The sequence below is a fragment of the Trichosurus vulpecula genome, chromosome 3 (genome assembly GCF_011100635.1).
Source record: "Trichosurus vulpecula isolate mTriVul1 chromosome 3, mTriVul1.pri, whole genome shotgun sequence".
Classification (NCBI taxonomy): domain Eukaryota; kingdom Metazoa; phylum Chordata; class Mammalia; order Diprotodontia; family Phalangeridae; genus Trichosurus; species Trichosurus vulpecula.
Genome location: NC_050575.1, coordinates 1,344,980 through 1,366,084, shown reverse-complemented (window position 1 = coordinate 1,366,084; position 21,105 = coordinate 1,344,980). Strand labels below are relative to the sequence as shown.

The 21,105-nt window shown below is 52.1% G+C and overlaps 1 protein-coding gene across 8 annotated transcripts in view; it reads left to right on the top strand.

Moving 5' to 3' along the window:
* Window positions 1-10,756, top strand: part of CXXC5 (CXXC finger protein 5) — a 41,575-nt gene extending 30,819 nt beyond the window's left edge. For 4 of the 8 annotated variants that reach the window (XM_036750412.1, XM_036750407.1, XM_036750409.1 and 1 more), the window contains 2 exons: window positions 6,424-7,411; window positions 9,769-10,756. In XM_036750412.1, the coding sequence (XP_036606307.1) occupies window positions 6,590-7,411; window positions 9,769-9,813 (867 nt within the window). In that variant the 5' untranslated portion in view covers window positions 6,424-6,589 and the 3' untranslated portion in view covers window positions 9,814-10,756. The remainder of the gene's footprint in view (window positions 1-6,423; window positions 7,412-9,768) is intronic. The other 4 variants (XM_036750415.1, XM_036750414.1, XM_036750413.1 and 1 more) reach the window with 2 other exon arrangements.
* Window positions 10,757-21,105: the final 10,349 nt, after the last annotated feature.

Genomic DNA, 21,105 nt, shown 5'->3' with positions numbered 1-21,105 from the left:
CATGGGCTTTGGGGGGCTGGCAGGTACACTGGGTGACCTCCTGTTTCCATTGTGGATACTTTCCCTTATTCCATGAGCAGATCTCGGGGCCCACCAATGAATGGGGAATGGGACCATGAGTGAGACAGTCTTGTTAGAGGCATAAAGGGCTTTGGAGGGGCTTGGGGGAAGTCCTCTTCTTTTTCTGAAGTTCACTCTTCAGTCTTTTGTCCTTTGTTTTCTAAGTATCTGGGGCATTTGTCTCAAACTACCTCTCAAGGAGATCGAGGTCTGCTCAGAGAGAGCACAGAACATTAGTCTTCCTGACCTCGGCTAACTCGTAGTTGTCAGGGTGGCCCTTCCCTCCTAGCTCTGCTCCAGGAGGCTGGAAGGGTCTGAGGATTCATCAACCTTGAGATTCCCACCCCTGCCCCCACCCCAGGCTAAGTTAAAACAGATGAGGCATGACCAGAGTTGGGTGGGAGGACAGACTGGACGGAGGGAGCTGAAGGTCTTTCCAGAAGCAGGCAGGCCTCAAGGGAGGATGAGCCATGGGAAGCTTTGGGGGCAGGCCACAGGTTGGGAGAAGAGCCTGGAGTGACTGGTGACTGTGCCTGCCAGATTCCCCTATCTCTGGACGGCAGGAGCTCTTCTAAGGACCCTTCTAAGCAGCCTGCAGGGGAAAGGCAGGGATGGGCTGATAGGCTGTGCCAGTGAGGGGTGAGGGAGGGGGTGCTGAGGTGAGCAGCATGGAGGTGGATGGGGGGAAGGGAATAGAAGCTTCCATATAGAGACAGGCCCTCTCCTCCCCGCCCCCCCCCCCCCCGCCCCGGCCCCCAAATACACACATTCTTTCTCTCTCTCTCTCTCTCTCTCTCTCTCTCTCTCTCTCTCTCTCACACACACACACACACACACACACACACACACTAGGTGGCCCAGTGCTTAGTCTACTGGGCTTGGAGTTGGGAAAATCTGAGTTCAAATCCAGCCTCAGATATTTACTAGCTGTATGACCTTGGGCAGGTCACTTCACCTCTGCCTTTGTTTTCTCAACTGTAAAATGGGGATCATAATAGGGTTGTTGTGAGAATCAAACGAAATAATGTTTGTAAAGCACTTAATATAGTGCCTGGCAAGTACTGGGCACTTCCTCTCTTCCTTCCTCCTCCCTCTCTCCCTTCCTACCCTCGTCCATTTCCATTTTTCCTTCCTCACTGCCTCCTTCCTTCCTTCTTCCCTCCCTCCTTTCCTTCCTTCCTTCTCTCCCTTCCTTCCTCCCTTTCTTCCTCCCTCCCTCCCTCCTTCCCTCCCTTCCTTCCCTCTGTTCCTCTCATCTTTCCTTCCTTCCCTAGCTCCCTTCTTTCCCTCCTTTCAAGATAAAGGTTCATTGGAACACATTTGAAAGGCTTTAGGGTTTACCCTCTACCTACTAGCAGGGTGACTAAGGACAAGTAATTTTCTCTCTCTGAGGCTCCGTTTCCCCAACTATAAGATGAAAGGTCTGGTGTCTCCAGTCCCTTCCAGCTTTGACATCTTTTGGTTCTGTGAGTTAGGTCTCAGGGACTCAGAGTACTGCCCATCTACCCCTCTCTGTCCACATTTTCTTTAGGACATTTTGAGAGGAATCCATTTCCCTCCTAACCTTCTTGCTATGACCTATTATTTGAGAGCAGGGCTCTTGCCTTCTGTCTAGGCAGTGAAATGGGGTTTCTCCAGCTCCAGCTTTGTAGGCTGCTAGTGCTTGTCCCAGAACACTTGTCCTTTGCCATTTCACGCCTCTCTCCCGGCTAGTCTGGCTGTGACGGAGGAGGACCCTACTCCCCAGACCAGGATTAGGGTTAGGGTCCTATACAAGGAGGCCCTGGGGAAGGAGCTGGGGTCTGTCCCTCAGAATCCCCAGTTTTCTTTGCCTGAGGCAGGGCGAAGAATGGCTTTTGGAAGAGAGTCTCAGGCAGACAAAGACATGGCTACGAGAGAGACCTAGACAGAGAATTCAAGGGAGGTACAGACTAATAGGTGTAAACCCAATGACACTGGACCTGGAGAAGGGCTGGGGGGGGGGGGTCTTAGTGTCCCATACTGCCTCCTTTTCTTCTCTGTTTCCCTTGGGGGTGTGGTGGAGAAGAGAATGGTGGTGGAAGAAGGAGCTGACTTTTATCTGACCCATTCTGGAGGAGCCTAGACCCAGAGGAGAGAGAAGGAGGGAGCTGAGCTTCTCAGTAATTCGGCTATTGATTTCTGTCACTAGCTAGGGCTGGCAGAGAGCACCAGCTCGATTGCTTCCTCCTAGGGTAGAGAGACTCCTCCTGCCTCATTCTCTGGCTTCTTAAGGGCAGTTGATGATGTGGGAGGAGGGGAATCAAGATTTTTAAAACTGGAAGAAGCCTTAGACTCTCTTATTATAAAGGAAACTGAGGCGGAGAGGGGATGTTATTTGGTCAAAGTCCCACAGCCAGAACTAGAATTCAGGATTTAGGATTCTCTTGTCTAGCACACTTCTCATTTCATGTTGAGACTGAAATCTTTATTGGGTTTTGCGGTTGAAGGTAAGGGTTCGGATCCCCTGGGACGTTGGCAACTTCTTGTTTTCCAAGTTTAGAGCTTCTGGAGACCATAGAGTCTGGCTGACCCAACTCGAGTCATCCTATGTCCTGTAGTTCTGTCCTTGTTTCTATGGCCCCTGGGCCCACATGGTTCCGGAGGAGAAAGTGAGGCCGGTGACTTTGCACAGCCCTGCCTCACTCAAATCCAATTCACTTGCAGTCACGGCATCACCTTCCTGATGTCATGGTCCTCTTCAAGAACAAAGGACAAACAATACGAAGAAGTGGAGAGAGCAGGAGTGGGGCTTTACCAATTCATGGCCCCAGATTGACCTTTCCCTTTATCACCATTTATAGGGCAAATCCTTCCTGGCTCACAACGAAATCCCTTCAGCTCTGTGATTTTGTTGGGGGGAGTAGAGGTGAATTTAGGTTAGACACAAGGAAGAACTCCATGGGTTTCAAAGACTCTTGGACAAAGAGGTTCAGGAGCATTGTAAAGATCTACTCCTCTTAGGGGGATGGGGGTAGGGGACAGTAGGATGGGTTCTCAGAGGGAGGGGGTTGGGCAAGATGACTTCAAAAAATCATTGTTGTTGGGAAAGTCACTTTGTTCCTCCTGCTCCTCTCTGTTCTGGGGATTAGGGACTGTCCCATCACACGGAGTTCTCTCCATCCCAACCCAATGGGAACCAAAGGGTACCTTTGGGAATGAGGCCAAGGTGAGAGGCTTAGGAGACATGGGGAGATTCTGGAAGGGGCCAAACCTTAAAGGGTTGACTTCTGGCCCCAGCCTACTCTTTAACAGTGAACTTTGTACCTGCAGTGGGGCTGGGCCTGGTATTTTCAAAAATTTCTCTACCCCATCCATGTCATCCCTTCCCACCGGAAGCCTAGGTCCTTCTGTCTTTGTCACTTGTAGTTGGAGATAGGGGAACGACTGTCATTCTGGGCCTTGAGTGGAGGTGTGGGGGCTCCTAATTCGGGCCAAAAGGATTCTTTGGGACAGATATCTCTGGAGATTTCCCCCTTGACTGGGTCCACTGTGCTCGGTCCCTACCCATCCCCATTCATCATCACACAATGTCCATGTCTGTGCTCTCCAGGGCACCCGGCCCCTGCTCAAATATAGAGGGGAAGGGTCGCTATCTTGGCCACAGGTTGGTATCATGGGATCCTAGATTTGGAGCTGGGGGAGCCTTTAGAAGGCCTAATCCAACCCCCCCATTTTACACATAAGGAAATTGATAGCTAAAGAAGTGAAGTAGTTTGTCCTTGATCACAAAGATGACAAAATTCTAGACTTGAATCCAAGTCCTCTGACTTCAAATCTAGCATTTTCCCCCACTGTGCCAGATTTAAGTCTGGGGATGTTTTGAAATACTTGGCACCTCTTGCCGCTATCCCCGGGTCCTGGGGCTGAACGGATGGGCCTGTAGAGCAGACCACAGTACCTTCTGTGGGCATCCTTCCTTCATAGGTTCTTTCCTTCCTTGTAGCAGCACTTGCTGAGGGGATTGTCAGCCCAAGAGCAGCCCCAAGGCCTAGAAGCAGGGTCTATGGGGATCTAAGGGCTCTCAGGAGCCATTATCACACTTTGAGATGCCACCCTCTCCTTTTTGCTCAAGGACCGTGTTGTGTTAGCCTGAGCCAAATGGAGTTGGGAAAATCTACCCATGGGGCAAATTTGAATGTTCCAGAGCCTATGAGACACAGGTTTCAGATTATCTACGCCCTAGCCTGGCTGCCGTCCCTCCCATGGCTGCAGATAATGTGGAGCTGGCAGTGTGTGTTGTCAGCAGACACCCACCCTTGTCTGTGTCCTTGGGGTGGGGTGGGGGAGTGTGTGAGCACTTTGGGGGAGAGAAAACTGTCCTGCTTCTGTCCTTACCTTTACTTGGGGCTCTGATGTCCCTTCATGAACCAGGGCTCCCAATATTATCCTCTATTCTCAGCTTCTTTCTCACTGTGGTCATTATCCCCACCCCCACACCCCACTAATGCAAGGGCCACTCATTGGAGCGGGGTGTGTGTGATGGTGGTGTGGGAAGACTAGGGAGGAGGGCGGCAAAGGGCTCTGGGGCCTGGCGGGCTGGCGAACAGGACAAAGAGTCAGTGTGTGCCCGGCTGGGGGGGGGGGTGAGGGGTGGAGCTCCAGCCAGATGTGAGTCTCTCCCAATGAACAAACAACCCGCTCAGCGGGCGGCACTGTTCCACCCTGCCCAGGCCCTCTGGCTCTGACCCTCCCTCCTGGAGCTCCCAGATGGGTGGGGGACCATGGGCTGCCCCCCACTCCCAAGCAGAGGAGGGCAGCAGTTACTACAGATGCCAGAATCCACCACCAGACTATCAAGGGATGATGATGGCTCCTGAGAGCCCTTGGGTCCCCATGGACCCTGCTCTTGGGTTTATGTTAAATGAAAGCCACAGCCTCATCTTCTCAGATTCAGTGATAGTCACAGTGTCCTTGGGGACAGATTTTATTTTGAGGGCACAAGACAGAAGGCTGGCTGACATGGGAATAAGAAAATTCTTTTCCCCCAGTTAGCATTAGAGGAAATGTAAAGGATGTATCACACAGCACCGTGTGAACCTGGGCAAGTCTCTAGAACTTGGTGTCCACATTGGCTCTCAAGGTTTCTGAAGGTCCTTGTAGCCCCAGATCTATGATACTATAAGTGGCCTTTCGACTTACTCTGGGATGGATCAAGGCATGAAAAATGAGGCCTGCCTTTCCATGGACCTCCCCAATCCCCCAGAGCCTGGTTCCTTCAGTATCTCTTTGCTCTGAAATAAGGGCTTCCCTAAGACCCCAGTGTAGCAGGACCACTAGGAAACCTGGAATGTGGTTATTAACTGGCCATATTAACTTAGAAAATGTTCGCGCTCAGAGGGGCCTAAAAGACCATCCAATCTAATTCTTTTCAATTTGATGGATGAGGAAGTAGGTCTAAAGATGGGGAAATGACTTAACCACGGTCACACAGTTGGGAGAGGGTGGTTACAGGACTATTCATCCCCATTTCTTACCAGTTTCATGGAGACCCAAGTCCTGGGGGGGATGGGTACAGATCTCCCTAACCTTAGGGAGTTTGACCTACGAGTCATCATGTTGATTCTTCAGCCTAAACAGAAAAAGTATAGGTGAGAAACTTTGCAAAAGCTTTAGAAGTAAAGGTTAGGGATGGGAGAGTCAGGGGTGTTCTGTTATTAACAGGAGCCCTTCTTCTTCCTGAGGCCTGGTTGGGGATTAGAGATTAGGAATTGAAGTTGGCCCAGACACCCTGTCCCTTGGACCTGCTGCCTAGGTGAGCGGCTTCTGCCCACACTATGGTTCCTCTTTGTTCCCCTTGCCTGAGCCTGGTGGGGGATGAGGTGCTGGGGGATACATTAGGTACTGACCCCCCCATATAGTCTGGCCCCCTGCAGAGTTTTCCTGCCGATTCTTCGGCATCAGCCATCCCTCCTCCCCCAAAAAGGAAAAAAAAAAACTTTGTAGGATCATAGGAACTAGGTGAAAGAGGAGAGAACTAATCTAATCGTCCCATTTACAGGTAAAGACTCTGAGGAACACAGAGAAATGACTTCTGCAAGGTCACATGGATCATTGGATCATAGATTTAGAGCTGTAAGGGACCTCAGAAACCATCAAGGCCAACCCCCTCATTTTACAGCTGAGGAATCATGCACAGAGAGGTTACCAACTTTGTCCAGGCTCACACAGCCAGTACGAGTCCAAGCTGGAAAATATGAAGTAGTAGAGCTGATATTTGGCCCCAGATGCTGTGACTTTAAAGCCAGTGGCCTTTCCGTTTGCACAGCTGTCTTTGGGTTGGGGGGAGACTGTTAGAATCATGGGGTAGCTGCGCCCTAACTCTGCCCTCTCTTGTCTTTGCAGAGTAGCAGGCTTCCAGACCATGCATCTGCCTTGAGGCTGCCTCCGTATTCTCTCGGTGTCCGTGTCATCCCCGGCCATCAGGGGCGGGAGCCCATCACTGGGCCCAGGGTTGGTTGGGAAGCTCCCCTGACGGGGCTCAGTCGCCATCCCGGCCCTGGCCCCAACCATGTCTAGTCTTGTCGGCAGCCCACAGCCCGATAGTGGCGGCAGCGGCAGCAGTAAGTCAGGCGCTGTAGAGAAGTGCAGCTCAGATGAGGCCCTTCCCCCTGCCAACCCAGAGCGACGGAACAAGAGTGGCATCATCAGTGAGCCCCTCAACAAGAGCCTGCGGAAGTCTCGGCCTCTGTCCCACTATTCCTCCTTCAGCGGCAGCAGCTCAGCGGGTGAGCTGGTGGACAAGGCGGCTGCCGCCTCTGGGCTGGCCAACGGGCACGACCCGCCCATGGACAAAACCAACCCTACCTCAAAGCACAAAAGCGGTGCCGTGGCCAGCCTGCTCAGCAAGGCGGAGCGGGCCGCAGAGCTCTCCGCCGAAGGACAGCTGACGCTGCAGCAGTTCGCCCAGTCCACTGAGATGCTGAAACGTGTGGTTCAGGAACACCTTCCCCTGATGAGCGAGGCTGGGGCTGGGCTCCCAGACATGGAGGCCGTGTCAGGCACCGAGGCCCTCAACGGTCCTTCCGACTTCCCCTACCTAGGCGCCTTCCCCATCAATCCGGGCCTCTTTATCATGACGCCTGCGGGCGTGTTCCTGGCCGAGAGCGCCTTGCACATGGCAGGCCTTGCGGAGTATCCTATGCAGAGTGAGCTGGCTTCTGCCATCAGCTCGGGCAAGAAGAAACGGAAACGTTGCGGCATGTGCCCGCCCTGCCGACGGCGGATAAACTGCGAGCAGTGTAGCAGTTGTCGCAACCGAAAAACTGGCCACCAGATTTGCAAATTCAGAAAATGTGAGGAGCTCAAAAAGAAGCCTTCTGCTGCTCTGGAGGTAACCTGTTAGATTAGGGTCCCTGCTCTAGCTTCCCAAGTCTCCTGTCTGTCCCCCAACCCTGCTATCCCTCCATATAAGCCCAAGTGGAAAGGCCTGCTTAGATTCTGGGCTACTGCTCTGACCAGGGGGGCTCAGGGCGGGACTTGTCCATCCATTGTGGTCCCTCCGGATGAGCCAGCCAACTCTTTCCTACCCTCCCCTGCTCAGCCCCCTATAATGAGATTTCACACATATACGCCTCCACCCTTCCCCACCCTGGGTCTGGTCAACTGTTCATTAACCAACAAGGACCCGGGTACATGGTGGTTCCCTTGGTTGATGAGGCCCTATGAGATTCATTTCTTCCAGCCCTTAGAATGGCCGGCCAAGCGCACTGGAGTGATGGCTGGAGTTTATGGAGTGTGGGTCCTCTGTGTTATCCAAAACCTGGCAGGCTGCTTGGTAGTTAGCATTCCTTTACTTCTGGGGAGACAGGGTGGGGGGTATTCTCCAAGTGGGGTATGCCTCAGTCCAATAACTCTCCTTCAGAGTGGGGTTGTCTAGGAGGCACGTCATCCCAGGGAGGGGATACCATCTAGGCCCAAACTTCAGGGTCATAATACCCTCTCTTTTCCCCCACCCCTTTCCCTTGGACCACTCTCCTCTGGAGGGTAGAGCCTGTTGCTGGCCCACTGGTGTGGTATGTCTCTAGTACAAAAGCATCTTTTCAGACAGGCCCGTCCCTCCCCCCGCGGCCCCCCCCCCCAACTTGATTTGATTGCAAATTGTAGGAATGGTTGGAAAACAATGATTGTGTCCCTGGCACCGAAGGCCTGGGCTACCTCCTCAGCCCCCTGCCCTCCCTCTTTCCTCTTTCCCTCCCTCCCCTTCTTACCCAGAGAATTAGCTGTTTGTTACACAAACACAGACTGCATAAACAGATAAATACAATAAGTGGGTACGTATGCATTCATAAAGTCTGCACACAGTGTAGCCATGCAGATAGACACTGACTCAGTAGGAAAAAACACACAGATACGTAGACATAAGCACAGGCCCAGAGTCACACAGACTCAGTTTACTTGTTCCTTTGGACATCTGTGGGCCTCAGCTTGGGTCTTCCGTGTCAAGCCCTACTCTTACCTTCTGTGATGAGCTCGGCGGTCATTTCGAAAAGGTCCTAGGAAATGATCTAGAGTAGGGACTGAGATAGGTCAGCCTCAGAAAGGCCAGGGAGAGTCAGGGCCGCCTGGCAGCCCTTGGGGATTATGAGTGTAGGACTCCCACAAGACTAGCACCCACCCCGCCTTTCCCTAGGAGACATCTGACTTGGCCTCCAGATTTTAAGTCACTGGGCTTCCTTCCTTTGGTTCCTGGGGCTAAGGGGACCAGGGGATAGATGTGTAGGTCTAGAAAGGCCTAAAAACTAAGGAGGACTCCCCCGCTTTGCCCTCACCCACATAGACCCAGCTCAACAACCTCACTGCTCTGGTCTAGAGTTAGGGAATTCTGGAGGGCTCAGGTACCCAGTTATTGGGCCAGCTGACTGGAGGCAGAAAGCAGGGAAGGGTAACTCGTGGGGGATGGGCTCAGAATCAGCCTTCACTTCCCTCGGTGTAGTTGGTATGGCCAAGAGCTGAGGGCAGGATTCTAGCGGAAGAGAAATCTGCTTCCCCTCCCTCAAAGGAACAAAATTCCCACCTCAAGAGGGAATAGGGGAGTGGGGTAGAACAGGATCCATGTTTTAGAGGGGGAAGTCTTCCTTCATGTAGCAAAATGCTGAGTTATAAACTTCCCCCCTCCAAATGAAACATAGTCAACAAGCAGTTTAAAGCCCTTACTATGTTCCAGGCACGGGGGATAACGAGAAAGGCAAAACCGTAACCAAAACCAAAACTGCGGTCATACTGAGAAGGGCGAAACCTAGACTCCTCTGAGAATCCAGGGGTAGGACTGGGGGCGGGGGGGGGGGGGGGGGGGTGGTGGCAGGAGGGCACTGCTTTGGTAGGGTCTCTGAGTCAGACAGCTTCCTAGGAGTGGAGCAGAGAGCACAGCTCAGCACCTATGCTGGGCCTATCCATCTCTGGTGGCTTGGAGGAGAGATCCTTTTCCAAAGCTCAATTGTCAGAGAAGTCCAATGGGTTCTTCTGTTCTCTAGTACACTTCAGAAAAAGAGGCAGGACCTGTTGGTGATGGCAGCAGCAGCTTGGAGAGGAAGGAGTGAAGGGAGGCCGAAAGCAAGCCCCCTGAGGTCTAGGGTAGGGGCTAAGTGAGGGCTTTTGGGAGGCCGGCCACCCCCAGCCTGTGACTTAACTCCGATTGTTTGTCTCTCCTGTCCCCCCACCCCATCCTTCCTTCTCTTCCTTTCTCTCCAGAAGGTGATGCTTCCAACGGGAGCCGCCTTCCGATGGTTTCAGTGACGAGTGGAGCCCCGGAGCTGCCATCTCGTGCAAGCCCTTGCTTGTGTTATCTCAAGTAGGGGATTCGGGCGAAGACGAATGGATGCACCTATGTCTTTTAGAACCAAAAATATTCTCTCGCAGATTTCATTCCTGTTTTTATATATATATTTTTTGTTGTCGTTTTAACATCTCCACGTTCTAGTATAAAAAAAATCAAGAAACAAAAACATTTAACTGCTTTGCAGAAGAAGACAAAAAAGCAAAACGAGTCTGTAAAGTGTGGAGGCTTAATAGCAAAGATGGACAATCAGTCCCCTTCGTGTGTTGCTGTTTCTGTTGTTTGTGTGGAAGATGCCGTTTCTGTGTAGAGAATGTACATTTTCAGTAACCTTTGGAAATCTAGTTACTAATAAGCACTACTGTAATCTAGCACAGTTGTTTAACTCCACCTCGTTTAAACTTTGTTTGATCATAAAATAGTGCATAGTTTTCCTAGAGTACGCCACTTCATGTTTATAATGAGAATATGTTTATAGCGATATAGAGTCCCCACCCCGGAACCATCCACATCTGCAACTTACCAGCCAGGAGCAAAGCTTCAGAGGTGGGCGCCCCCCAAGCAGACCGCGTCGAACCCCGGTGGTCCTTCAAAAGAAAATTAAACATGGTGACGAGACGACTCAAAAAGTTCTGTTATCTAATGTACATGGATCCAGGGCTCCAACATACAAAGGTGCCCCAATCCCAGTTTTACTTAGAAAGAAAAAAAATCATTTTTCTAATCTTGCTGAGGTTAAAGACAGAACTGACCCAGGGCAGGCTGAGGATTCCCGCCCCCCCCACCTACATCACCACCCCCAGGCCCTGGTCTCTTACTGCTGATGGACACGCTGTTTGTATTGTTTTAGCGAACCAGGCTGTTTTGTGAATAAAATGAATGCATGTTTTGTGTCTCAGTTCACATCTTGGTTCTTGACCTTCAGTTTCATGGGGAGCCCTGGGTATGACCACATTCTCTTTCCTCCCTCCCTACTGTCCCCAAGTGGATGTCTTATAAATCCCCCCCTCCGAAAATCTATGGATCCAGCAAGGAGTTGAGATACTCCATCCCAGGACCCAGGAGACGGAAAGAGCTGGGCTCTCTGGGAAGAAAGAACAGGAGGTGTCTACAAGGAGACAGAGGAAAGACTGTTTGAAATGGTCTTTTCATCTAGTTGGGGTAGAAAGAAGGCAGCAGTCCCTTCCATACTGTCTTTCCACCCCCACCAAGTCCCTGGACCTCAGATAACCCACAGCTGGATGGATCTATGAGTCTTCTGATGGTGGGTGGGGTGGATGGGGAGGGTGCGCTGCAGACCCCATGCTGGCCCAGAGCTGACAGTAATCATGGTTTTATCCCCAGCTGGGGCTTTGGGGCTTTTCTTGTTCTGACCCTCTCCCTGCTTTGTGCTGTTCAAAGCAGCCCCATAGTCCCTTGCTGGGGAGTCAGAGGAATAGAGGACAATAGTGTATTCCTTGTCTGCCCCACACATTTATTCCCCCACTATTCCTCCCTATACGCATAGAGCACTGCTCCTGGCACGCCAGGCGTCTACTTGACCAGGCCCCTGATTGTCCTTTTTAAATTTCTGGACCTGCTTTTCTGACATGAGATCTCTGTGTCCATATCTCTTTATCTCTTAACTATTCCCTTCCCCATACCCCACACTTTCCCTTTTCGCCCCTGAGGCAATTGGGGTTAAGTGACTTAACCAAGGTCACACAGCCAGTAAGTATCTGAGGTCACATTTGAACTCAGGTCCTGACTCCAGGGCCAGTGTTCTATTTACTGTACCATGTAACTGCCCCCCCCCCCCCGCCCCCAATCTCTATCTTTTTCTTTTTTTTGGTGGGGGAGGAATTGAGGTTAAGTGACGTAACCAAGGTCACACAGCCAGTAAGTATCTGAGGTCACATTTGGACTCAGGTCCTGACTCCAGGGCCAGTGATCCATCCACTGCACTGCCTAGCTGCCCCACACCTTCCTTTCTAATGGGCAGCTATTAAATGTGCACTTAGTTCGCTCTCTTCCCCTCACACATGATTTGGCTCCCAAACCATCCCTTACCAGATGCAGAACACTGTCCAACAGGATTTAGCTTGTCCTACAGTCTTGACCAGCCTTACTCCAGTCTCCACTTGGGGAAGTAAACATACCTGGGCAGCTCTGAGTTCTAGGAAACCTAACATTTGTCCTAGCTCTCCCCTCTATTCTTGGGCTCTGGGCTTTGAGGGACTGGCTTTTTCTTCCAGGAATCATTGCCTGGCCAGTGAACCATTATGTGTTGAGCTGTGTCCAGTGAAGATGCTTCGTGGGCCTGGGGGAGTGGAATGTCATTGAGCTGGGGGAGCCAAGAGGGGTCCATACTCAGTGTGGAGGGACGCTACCAAGGTGGAAGTTTCTGAAAAGCCTGAAGAGGAAAGGGGGAGTGAACATGGTCTGGGTGGGCAGGGGGAAGCTGCTGGGATCAATATGGGAGAGTCACCTATTGGACATTGGTAGGGGGGCCCAGCTTGTTTAGTGGGGTGTCATTCAAGCTCAGGCTGCATGGGAGGATGAGGTATTGGAGAGGTTAGTTATGATAATAGGATAGCTCGGGGTAGGCATGGATGCTGGGTGATAGCAGCAGGAAGTTGGAGTTAAAAGATCCAGCTTCAAGTCTACACTGGCTGCATAACCTTGGACAAGTCACGTAACAGTGACTTCATATCTGGGTCTGTTATGTGTAAGATGAGGGGCTTGGACTAGAAGATCTTAAAGGTCCCTTACAGTAAGCTCTAATATTTTTTGATTATGTGGGGCCTGGGTTCTAGTTCTGGGTCTCTGCCTTTATTGGTGTGACGTGGGGGTCCAAGTGCTTCCCCGGGACAATTTTCTCTCATAAAATGAGATGACTTACAATCCTTTCCAGCTCTTAACATTCTAGAATGAAATGAGAGCGTATGTAAAGTGCTTTTCAAATCTTAAGGGCCTATATGAGTGCTACCTATTATTCTAAGGCTAATAAGTGAAGAGGTGTATGGGAGGGGGAGAGGAGTCTGCTAGGGAAGTTTCTGTCCTGAGCTAGATACTAGCTGCTCTTCAGAGGACCTGAATGCTTTGTGAAGGATGAAGGTTAGATGCAAGGAAGAACTTGGTGATGGTGACAGATGGTTGGCATGGAAACGAATGAGAGAAGGGTGCAGTCCTTTATGGGGTTATCTCAAGTTCCCTTCCTCGGAGTTGGTGCCAGTTGAGCCCTTGGGAGAATCTAGGACTCTGCCAATCTTCCTAGTCACCCATTTGTGTGTGTGTGTGTGTGTGTGTGTGTGTGTGTGTGTGTGTGTGTGTGTGTGTGTGTAATGGAGGTAAGGTGGGGCACCCTCAGGATAAGCCCCTTCCTGGATGTCTGTGAATGCATTGGGGAAGACGTGGGTATGTGACCGCATGGATGTGCCTGTGTTGTGCGTGTGTGGGAGTGGGTCTGGGTTGAGTTCCCAGCACCCCCCTCCCCTTTTCCCCAGGCCAGAGAGGAGCCGGAGGGCCTTTGGGGGAGGGGGCATGCAGGCAAGGGAGGCAGCTTTCAACTCCATCTCTACCCCAGAAAAATTCCCTTTCATGTGGCTGTTTGTGATCTCTCCAGGCGGTTGGCTTCTCCGAGGAGCTGGGGGGTGGGGTTGTCCAGCCAGGGTAGGGGCTGGAGCCAGTGGGCTTGCTTCTCTCAGACCGCCCCCACAGTTGTGCAAGGACCCAGAAATGAGAGACACCCACACAGGCTGCCTGCCCCCAGTCTCCGTGCCTGTCCATTCTGATGGGGGGCAGGGTATGTGCCCTACCGTCCTCCCTACCCTGCCCTTGTGTTGGCCTGGAGTACATGTACTATAGACTGGCCTCTTTCCCTTAGGCACTAGCTAACACAGCCTAGGTACTGGGCCAGGGGAGCGCAGGGTGGTGGGATTGAGGATAGCTGAAGAGGTTGGAAACCTGGGAGTTGAGAGCCAGAGTTTCCAGTGGGCAATGGTCAGTGGGCCTTGCTCAAGGGACAAGGATGTCTGATGGCCAAGTTTAGGGAAGGTAAGATGAGGGAGAAACCCAGTTTGGTTGGTTGGGGGAATCTCAGGACAAAGATGGGGTGTGCAGTATGGAGCCTCAGAGCCCTTACCAAGGGATTGTCCTTGATGTGGAAAATGATTGAGGTCTGGGTTCGGGATGGTGGTGGAGGGGACCTAATGGGAGGGTTAACGCTTCCCTCTGAGTCCTAGGAATGAGACGACCAGGCCGCTGTCCGATCCCCCCGCCTCCATTCCCCCCAACACCAGGCAGCTGGCACTGGGCACAGTCCACAGATGGCACGGTACAGGCCCCTCGCTGGCGCCCGTACAGGTGTTTGATTGGGGCCTCTAGTGCCAGGGCTTGGTGGGGGGGGCGGTTTGAAGAGGGGGGACTTGCCCACGTCGGCGTCCGGTGACTCATCCATCTATCCCCTGCACTCATTAGCATGGTAATCCGCCTGGTCCCCAGCCTGGCCTTTCGGGCTGGAGCCAGGACTCCGGGGCCCCCCACCCCCACTCCTGTCTGCTCCTCTCACCTCCTCCAGCCACTGGAGGGGCAGTGGGTGGGGGGAGGATGGGGCTGGCGGAACGTGACGGGCACAGGTGGTAGGAACAGCTGCAGCCTCCTCCCCGCCCCTCGCTGGCCAGGCCAGTCCCTCCCGCCCTGGGGAGGGAGGAAGGGGGGATGGGTCAGCTGCCCGCCTGCCCGCATCCCCCACTGCTGTTTAAATAGCCCCCGCAGGCTCTGCATCTGCAGCTCGGCCTGGCATGTTCCCCAGGTGGAGCAGAAACGGAGAGGAGAGGAGGAGGAGGAGGAGGAGGCTGTGGGGGAGACTTTCCCGAACCTCCCCCCTGCTTTCATCACTGGAAGAGGAAGGCGCCTGCGGCTTACAGGCTGGCTCTGCCCCCTGCCCCCTGCCCCCTGCCAGGTCTCAGGGCTTTGAGATCCCAAAGACTAGAACCGTATAAAATATCAAAGCTGGAAAGGACCTTAGAGGTCACATGGACCAAGGCCTTCGTTTTACAGATGGGAACCCAAGAGTCAGGAGAGGGGAAGTGGCTTCCCTAACATCACATGGCCTGTTGGTGGCCGAGCAGATTAGAATCCAGGTCTCCTAGCCTTTTAACACACTGTGCTTTCCCGTGCTAAGAGCATGGAATCTGACTCCAAATCCCAGGAGAGCCAGGGTGCACAGAGGGAACAGGGAAGGGGGCCATCTAGTCACTAACCAGACCTCCAGTCTTGGCCCCAGAGGGCCTGGGAACACTTTTCCTGGAGGTAGTTGGGGAATAAACGGTTGGGACCGAATGGTTCTTGGTCTCTTTCTGGAATTCTTGGCTAAAAGGGTTGGACGATCCTCAGGCCTAGGATGGCTGGCCCTGTATGACAACAGGGGCTGGAGCGAAGGACGGACGTTCTCCTCCTCTTTTAATTCAAGCAGGTTGAATCCTCTGTCTCCGGTTCTCTATGACTCAGGGATGATTCCTGGTTTGGGGTGGCAAAGACTGTGAGTCTTGAGAAGCTCTGTCTTCCTCTCCTTTATGATATGATACATCTCCTGACTTCTCCATTCTGCTATGGATTCCAGGTCCCAATGCTGGCCTGCTTGGCTAGGCCCAGCTCTTCACATCTCCACTTCACCTCTCCACATCCCACAGGTTCTCTTATATTTGGCTGACCTATCCTCCTCTCCTCACACCCAGACTGATGCCCTTTCCTCCCCTGTTCCACCCAGACCCCTTTCTTTCTCTGACCCTCCTGCCAGGGACAGAACATCTTTCCCCTTCCTTACATGTGTTCTGACTCTCCATGAACTCCATTCCTCCTCATCCCCTTTCAAATCCTTCCTCTGCCTCTGCCCTGATCAGCCTAGGCTTCTCAGCCCAGGGGGACCCTTAGCCCTCTTCAAGGGAAGTAGGGAGAAGTAGATACTTCCCTTTGAATTACAGCTTTTCCCCCAAGACTCCGGACCTTGGCCTAAGCCAATGTTCCCCTTCATTCCTGCCCTCTCCTATCCTATTGTCTCTTTCCTACTGGGAGGTTTTGTTTAAAAAAAATCCAGGGGTGGGGGGCTCTGCTGGGGTCTTACTGCTGCTTTGCCACCTTAGCTAACCCCTGAATATGATCCTCCAGGATGCAGTTAAGCCCCCTTAGTTGCCTTGGGCCCCAGTACCCTATCCCTCTGGAAAACCATCTACTTCTCCATGGCCACTTGGTAGCTAGAACCCCTGGAGTCAAGGCCTTGCCCCCAGCAGCTCATGCTCTAGTGGGAAACATCAGAATTCTGTCCTCAGCCCACTCTTCTGGAACTGTCTCTGATTGGCTTCTACCTTTCTAGTTTTCCAGGGAAACCCTGTTCTCTGCCAAAGTACCCCTTTGCAAAGATTGTGAGAGAGAACTACTCGAGAAAGGAGGGGCGGTGTAAGCTGTGTGTGTGAGACTGTGAATCTGAGAGACACTGTGTGTGAGGCTGTCTCAGTTGGAGAGTGTGTCTCTGCTGCTGACCCCTCGTCCCCCTCCAACCCCCACTCGCCCTGAACATACAACCTGCCCCAGCCTATATCTTAGGCCAGCTTGTGAATAGGGGCCCCATTGGGTCAGTGTACAAGGACTTTGGCCCCTGTTATCCCCTCCTACCCTTCTCAAACAGACCCTGGGACAGGTAGCTCTAGGCCCTCTGGAGCCAGGTTAAGGATAGTCTGAGCAGAGACGGGGATAGTCTGAACCAGTGACTTCCCAAAGGCCATTATCAGCCAGGCAACCTCTAGGCAGAGCTAAAGCAGGAAGAGGGCAAGGTTCCCAGGGATGACTAACCCAATTCCGGTGAGCTATTTTCACAAAGCCTGTCCCCCACCATCTATTGTCTACCATTCTGTCTCTCCCTGACCCTAAATTCACTTGAACCTAGAGGGACCTAGAGGCATGGGCGTGAGGATGGTACCATGTTCTAATCTAGCTAACCCCATCTCCTCCAGTTGACGTCACGTAGTCCCGTGGCTCAGCCACAGGCCAGGGTTATGTGTTTTCTAGGCTTTAGAGCTGGAAGGAACACCTCAGAAATCATGGAGTTCAATCTTATAATTTTGCATTGAGGAAGTTTTGATCCAGAGACAGGAAGTCGCTTCCTGAAAGTCACACAGGAAGTGGCAGAGCTGGGATTTTGAATTGAACTCTGACTCCACATCCAGACCTGGGACCGTTAAACTGTTGTCTCCCAGGGTTTTGCGAGGAATCAGGCTTAGAGTCTCTCAATCCAGAGGGCCTAGGTTAAAGTAAACTGTGGGGATGGATTTTCACATGGGTGCTAAGAGGCAGTTGACTGGGTGTCCCAGCAGCAGGGAAAGTGGGCTGTAGTCCTAGGTCAGACAGTTGAAATAACAAGGAGCTTCCTCAGCCCTAGGCCATGTGACTGGCTGAATGATGCTAGGGTCCTTCCCTGCCCCAATTCAACAAGGATTTATGAAACACTTATTTATTATAAGATAAGATAGAGATAATCCCTGCCCCCCAGCAGCTTATATTCTATTGGGAGGAAAATATATGGACACATAATACAAATACACATTTATTCAAATATAAATACAAAAAATACACCAATTAATTATGGGGAAGGGTATGAACTTCTGGGGGAATCAGGAAGGACGTCTTTTGTACGACCCCTGACCCGACAGCTGAGCCTTTGAACAGAGCTGAGGGTTCCAAGAGGAGAAGCAAGGAATGTAAGTATTGAAGCAGCTATTCTATGGACCATGGAAGCTGTAGATTAAATGTGTGTGAGAACACCAAGTAGGCCAGGCTAGCTGGAGCAGGGGAGGTATAAGTGGAGGAATGTGTAATTAATTAGTCTGGAGAAAGATTTGTGAAGGGCTTCCAATGCCAGAGGAATCTGTTTATCCTGGGGCAATGGGGAGTAAGAGAAGCTTCTAGACCAGGGGACTGACATGGTTAGACCTGTGTTTTAGGAAAAAGTAGGGGAGATTCTTTTCCCCGTTCCATCTGTCTAGGCTCGAGGGAAGGCCTAAGATGGACAGAAAGGCCGATGAACCTGTGAGTCCCTAAAATATTTGGCCCCATGAGAGCTGTGGATGATCAATTTCCTGCCTCTCTGTACCTCCCTAGCTTGGCTTTGGTGGAAGAATGGCCAAGGATAACAGAACTAGAACTGGAAGGGCCCTTAGAGGTCATCTAGTCTGATGCCCTTCATTGTACAGAAGAAGATACTGAAAACTGGAGAATTAAAACGACCCGCTCAGGGTCACACAGCGAGTAAGTGGCCAAGCCACTGACTTCGAATTACGTAACACCCACTCTTTCTAGCAAACCACGCCAGCGGTGGGAGGCAGCCATCGGACCCTCAACACTGCCGCCCTCCCTGGCATATCTCAAGTCGGCCTATCTAGGAGCTGAGAATTCAGGACGTTTGACTCAAATTGAGCTGGGGGTTCTACTCTCAACTGTCTATCCAGGGTCCCTGGCCTTCCATGCACACACATACAAGGAGTGGGTGCATCTTCCCCTTAGAATGTAATGCAGTCCTGCCTGTGGACTTGTACTGTGTAATCATGAGCCCCTCCAGAACTAAGTGGGACTGTCCCCAGGAGGCCGCGTTATTGGGGTGCCAAATCCAAGGGCCCACCATTCTCCACCCTCTCAGACAAGATGGGGGCTCAGTCTCGTGCCCGGGAGAGGAGGCAAAGCCTGGATTATTGGGTCTTTTTCTGTTTCGGGGTTGGAGAGGCTGCTGCTGGATCGACGGGGGAAAATGTCTCTTCTTGTTGTTGGGGATCTAACACTGGTGAAATTTTGAATGTATACAGCAGTTTATCCTTCCCAAAGCGCTGCCCCGTATGTGCCAATAGCCCCGGCGGGTAGGTAAGGCAGGTGTTATTGTCATTCCTATCTTACCAGTGAAGATATGGCTTAGACCAGTTGAAGGCCTTGCCCAAGAAAGACAAGCCATCGGGAAAGCCCCCTCCCCCAAAGGGAGAACAGAGTGCCCTGAAAGGTAAACCGCAGGAGTTCATTGGGCTTGGGGTATCTGGGTGCCCATGGGGTAGCAAAACTCGTATTGGGTTTTGAATCACAGGACCAAGGTTCAAAACCTAGAATGTACCGTTCTGTTATTGGCGAAGTCACCTCTCTGGCCATGTTTCTTTCTCTGGTTAAATGAGAAAATAAAAGAAAAGCTTGTTGGTGGGGTTTTTTTTTTTTTTTTGACAATCAGGGCTAAGTGACTTGTCCAGGGTCGCACAGCTTGTGTCAAGTGTCTGAGGCTAGGTTTGAACCCAGGTCCTCCTGACTACAGGGCTGGTGCCCTATTAGTGTGCCACCTAACTTTCCTGGAAAGCTTGTTTTAAAAGTATTTTGACAACTGCATTTCAACATAGTTGTTTTCCTTTGTAATCCTACGTATTATATGTTTTATGCATTTAAAAACAGCATTCTGAGAAAGGGGTCCATAGTCTTCACCAGATTGCCCAAGGAGTTCACAAAAATAGGTAAGAGCTCCTAATTTAGCTCAAAATCCTATTCTACCTTGTTCTTCAGGGCAAGTAAAGGACCTGAGTTACTCAGTCTTTAGGCATCGATGCCCTTCTACTGGGTGACCTTGAGCAGGCGGGTTGTTGTTTCTAAAATAGCGGTCTCCAGCATCATTCTCTACTGGGGGTCTTTGGGGAGTGTTTCAGGGATATGCTGGTAAATATTTAACAACCAGCTCTTGGTGGGTAGGTGGGGAGAAATCCTCAGGACGGAGTTCTGTCTGCATTATTATGTTCACCATGGCTTTCTTAAGTCCAGACAATCAGCACAACAATAAATCAAGCCCTGCTTTGTAGGTTTCCAGATTTCTGAGGCGTAAATGCCCATGGTGGGAATTTAACAACAGGGCCAGTTGGAGCTGGCTCCAGCAAACCCCTGGCTCAGGGGGTGGGGCTAAGCCTTCGAGTGCTGGGGGCCTGAGGTGGGGGTAGCCAGCAGACTGAGCACCTGGTGGGGAGGTGTTTACTCTCTCTTTCCCTCCTAGCTCAGTTCAAAGCCTCAGAGACACCTGCATATTGAGGTCACCTCACAGCCAGAGAGATGACTAGGTGGTAGCGTTGGCGGGAGGGGGTGGGGGGATGGAACTGGAAGGTCAAAGCTAATGAGTTGTTTTTTCCATCTCTCCCTCATTCCCTAACCCTTAGGCTCCTCAGCCTAACCCAATCCCAGGATGCAGAGAAGGGGAAGGGGAAGCTGTGTCACTGGGGGAGGAGACCAGAGCTCCTGATTGCTTTGTGGGGGCGTGTGAGGGAGGGCTGGCTGGAGCTGAAGATGGCTTTGCAGACATTTTCGCCTGATTGCGACGCCAGCTTGCTTCCTCGGCAGTCTCCCCTCCCAGCTGCTGGAAGAGATGGCTGGCTGGATGGAGGTCAAATACTAAACATCCCAGCCCCCTGTACCCCAACTCCCTGTGCTGCCCCTCTCACACAACTGCCCCTCCTAGAGGCTTTGGGGCTAGGCGGGGTGAGGGGGACAGATCTCTTTAAAAAGGCACCAATACGACTGTTAATGAAACAGCTCTCTTGCTCCTCCCTCGCCTCCATGAATGAATGGGCATCGTTTTGGCTGCCAACCCTAATGAAGAGAGGGGATCCAGGATGAGAAGAGAAGCAGCAAGTTGACCCGCCCACGGTCACAAGGTGGCCAGGGCAAGGGTGCGTTGGTGGGTGGGGTGTCTGGGCTTAGGTGTCTTCAGGCAAGATCCCACCTCCCTGGAAAGGAGGAATAGTTTGGACCATGAGGACCAGGGGAGGAAAAGGGTTGCTGATGGAGAGAACAGTAAGCCCTCCAGTGCTAAGGGGCAGGGGGTCTGTGGAGGCCAACCCTGCTTCTCGGCCAAAGCCTCGGGCTTTAATCTCTCTGCCTGTCAACCTGCCATCTCTCACCAGCATTAAATCCCGTTCCGGGGCCGGAAAACAAGGGCGGCTACAGATTCCAGGCAGCCAGGCGTGAAGCTGGCTGGGGGTCATGGGGGCAGCGCAGAGATGCCTGGGAGGCCGGAGGAGAGAGGGGGGACTGGGGACTGGCTACCCCTGGAGGGACCAGAGACTTTGGGGGCTCCACCTCAGGGAGCGGCTGGACTGCAGCTGCTGAGAGGAGGCCCAGCTGGCACAAATGTGTGTGCCCCCACAGCCCCCGTTCCCCCTACCTTGAAGTTATTACTTCAGGCTGAATCCTTCTTCCAGGTGTGAAACCTG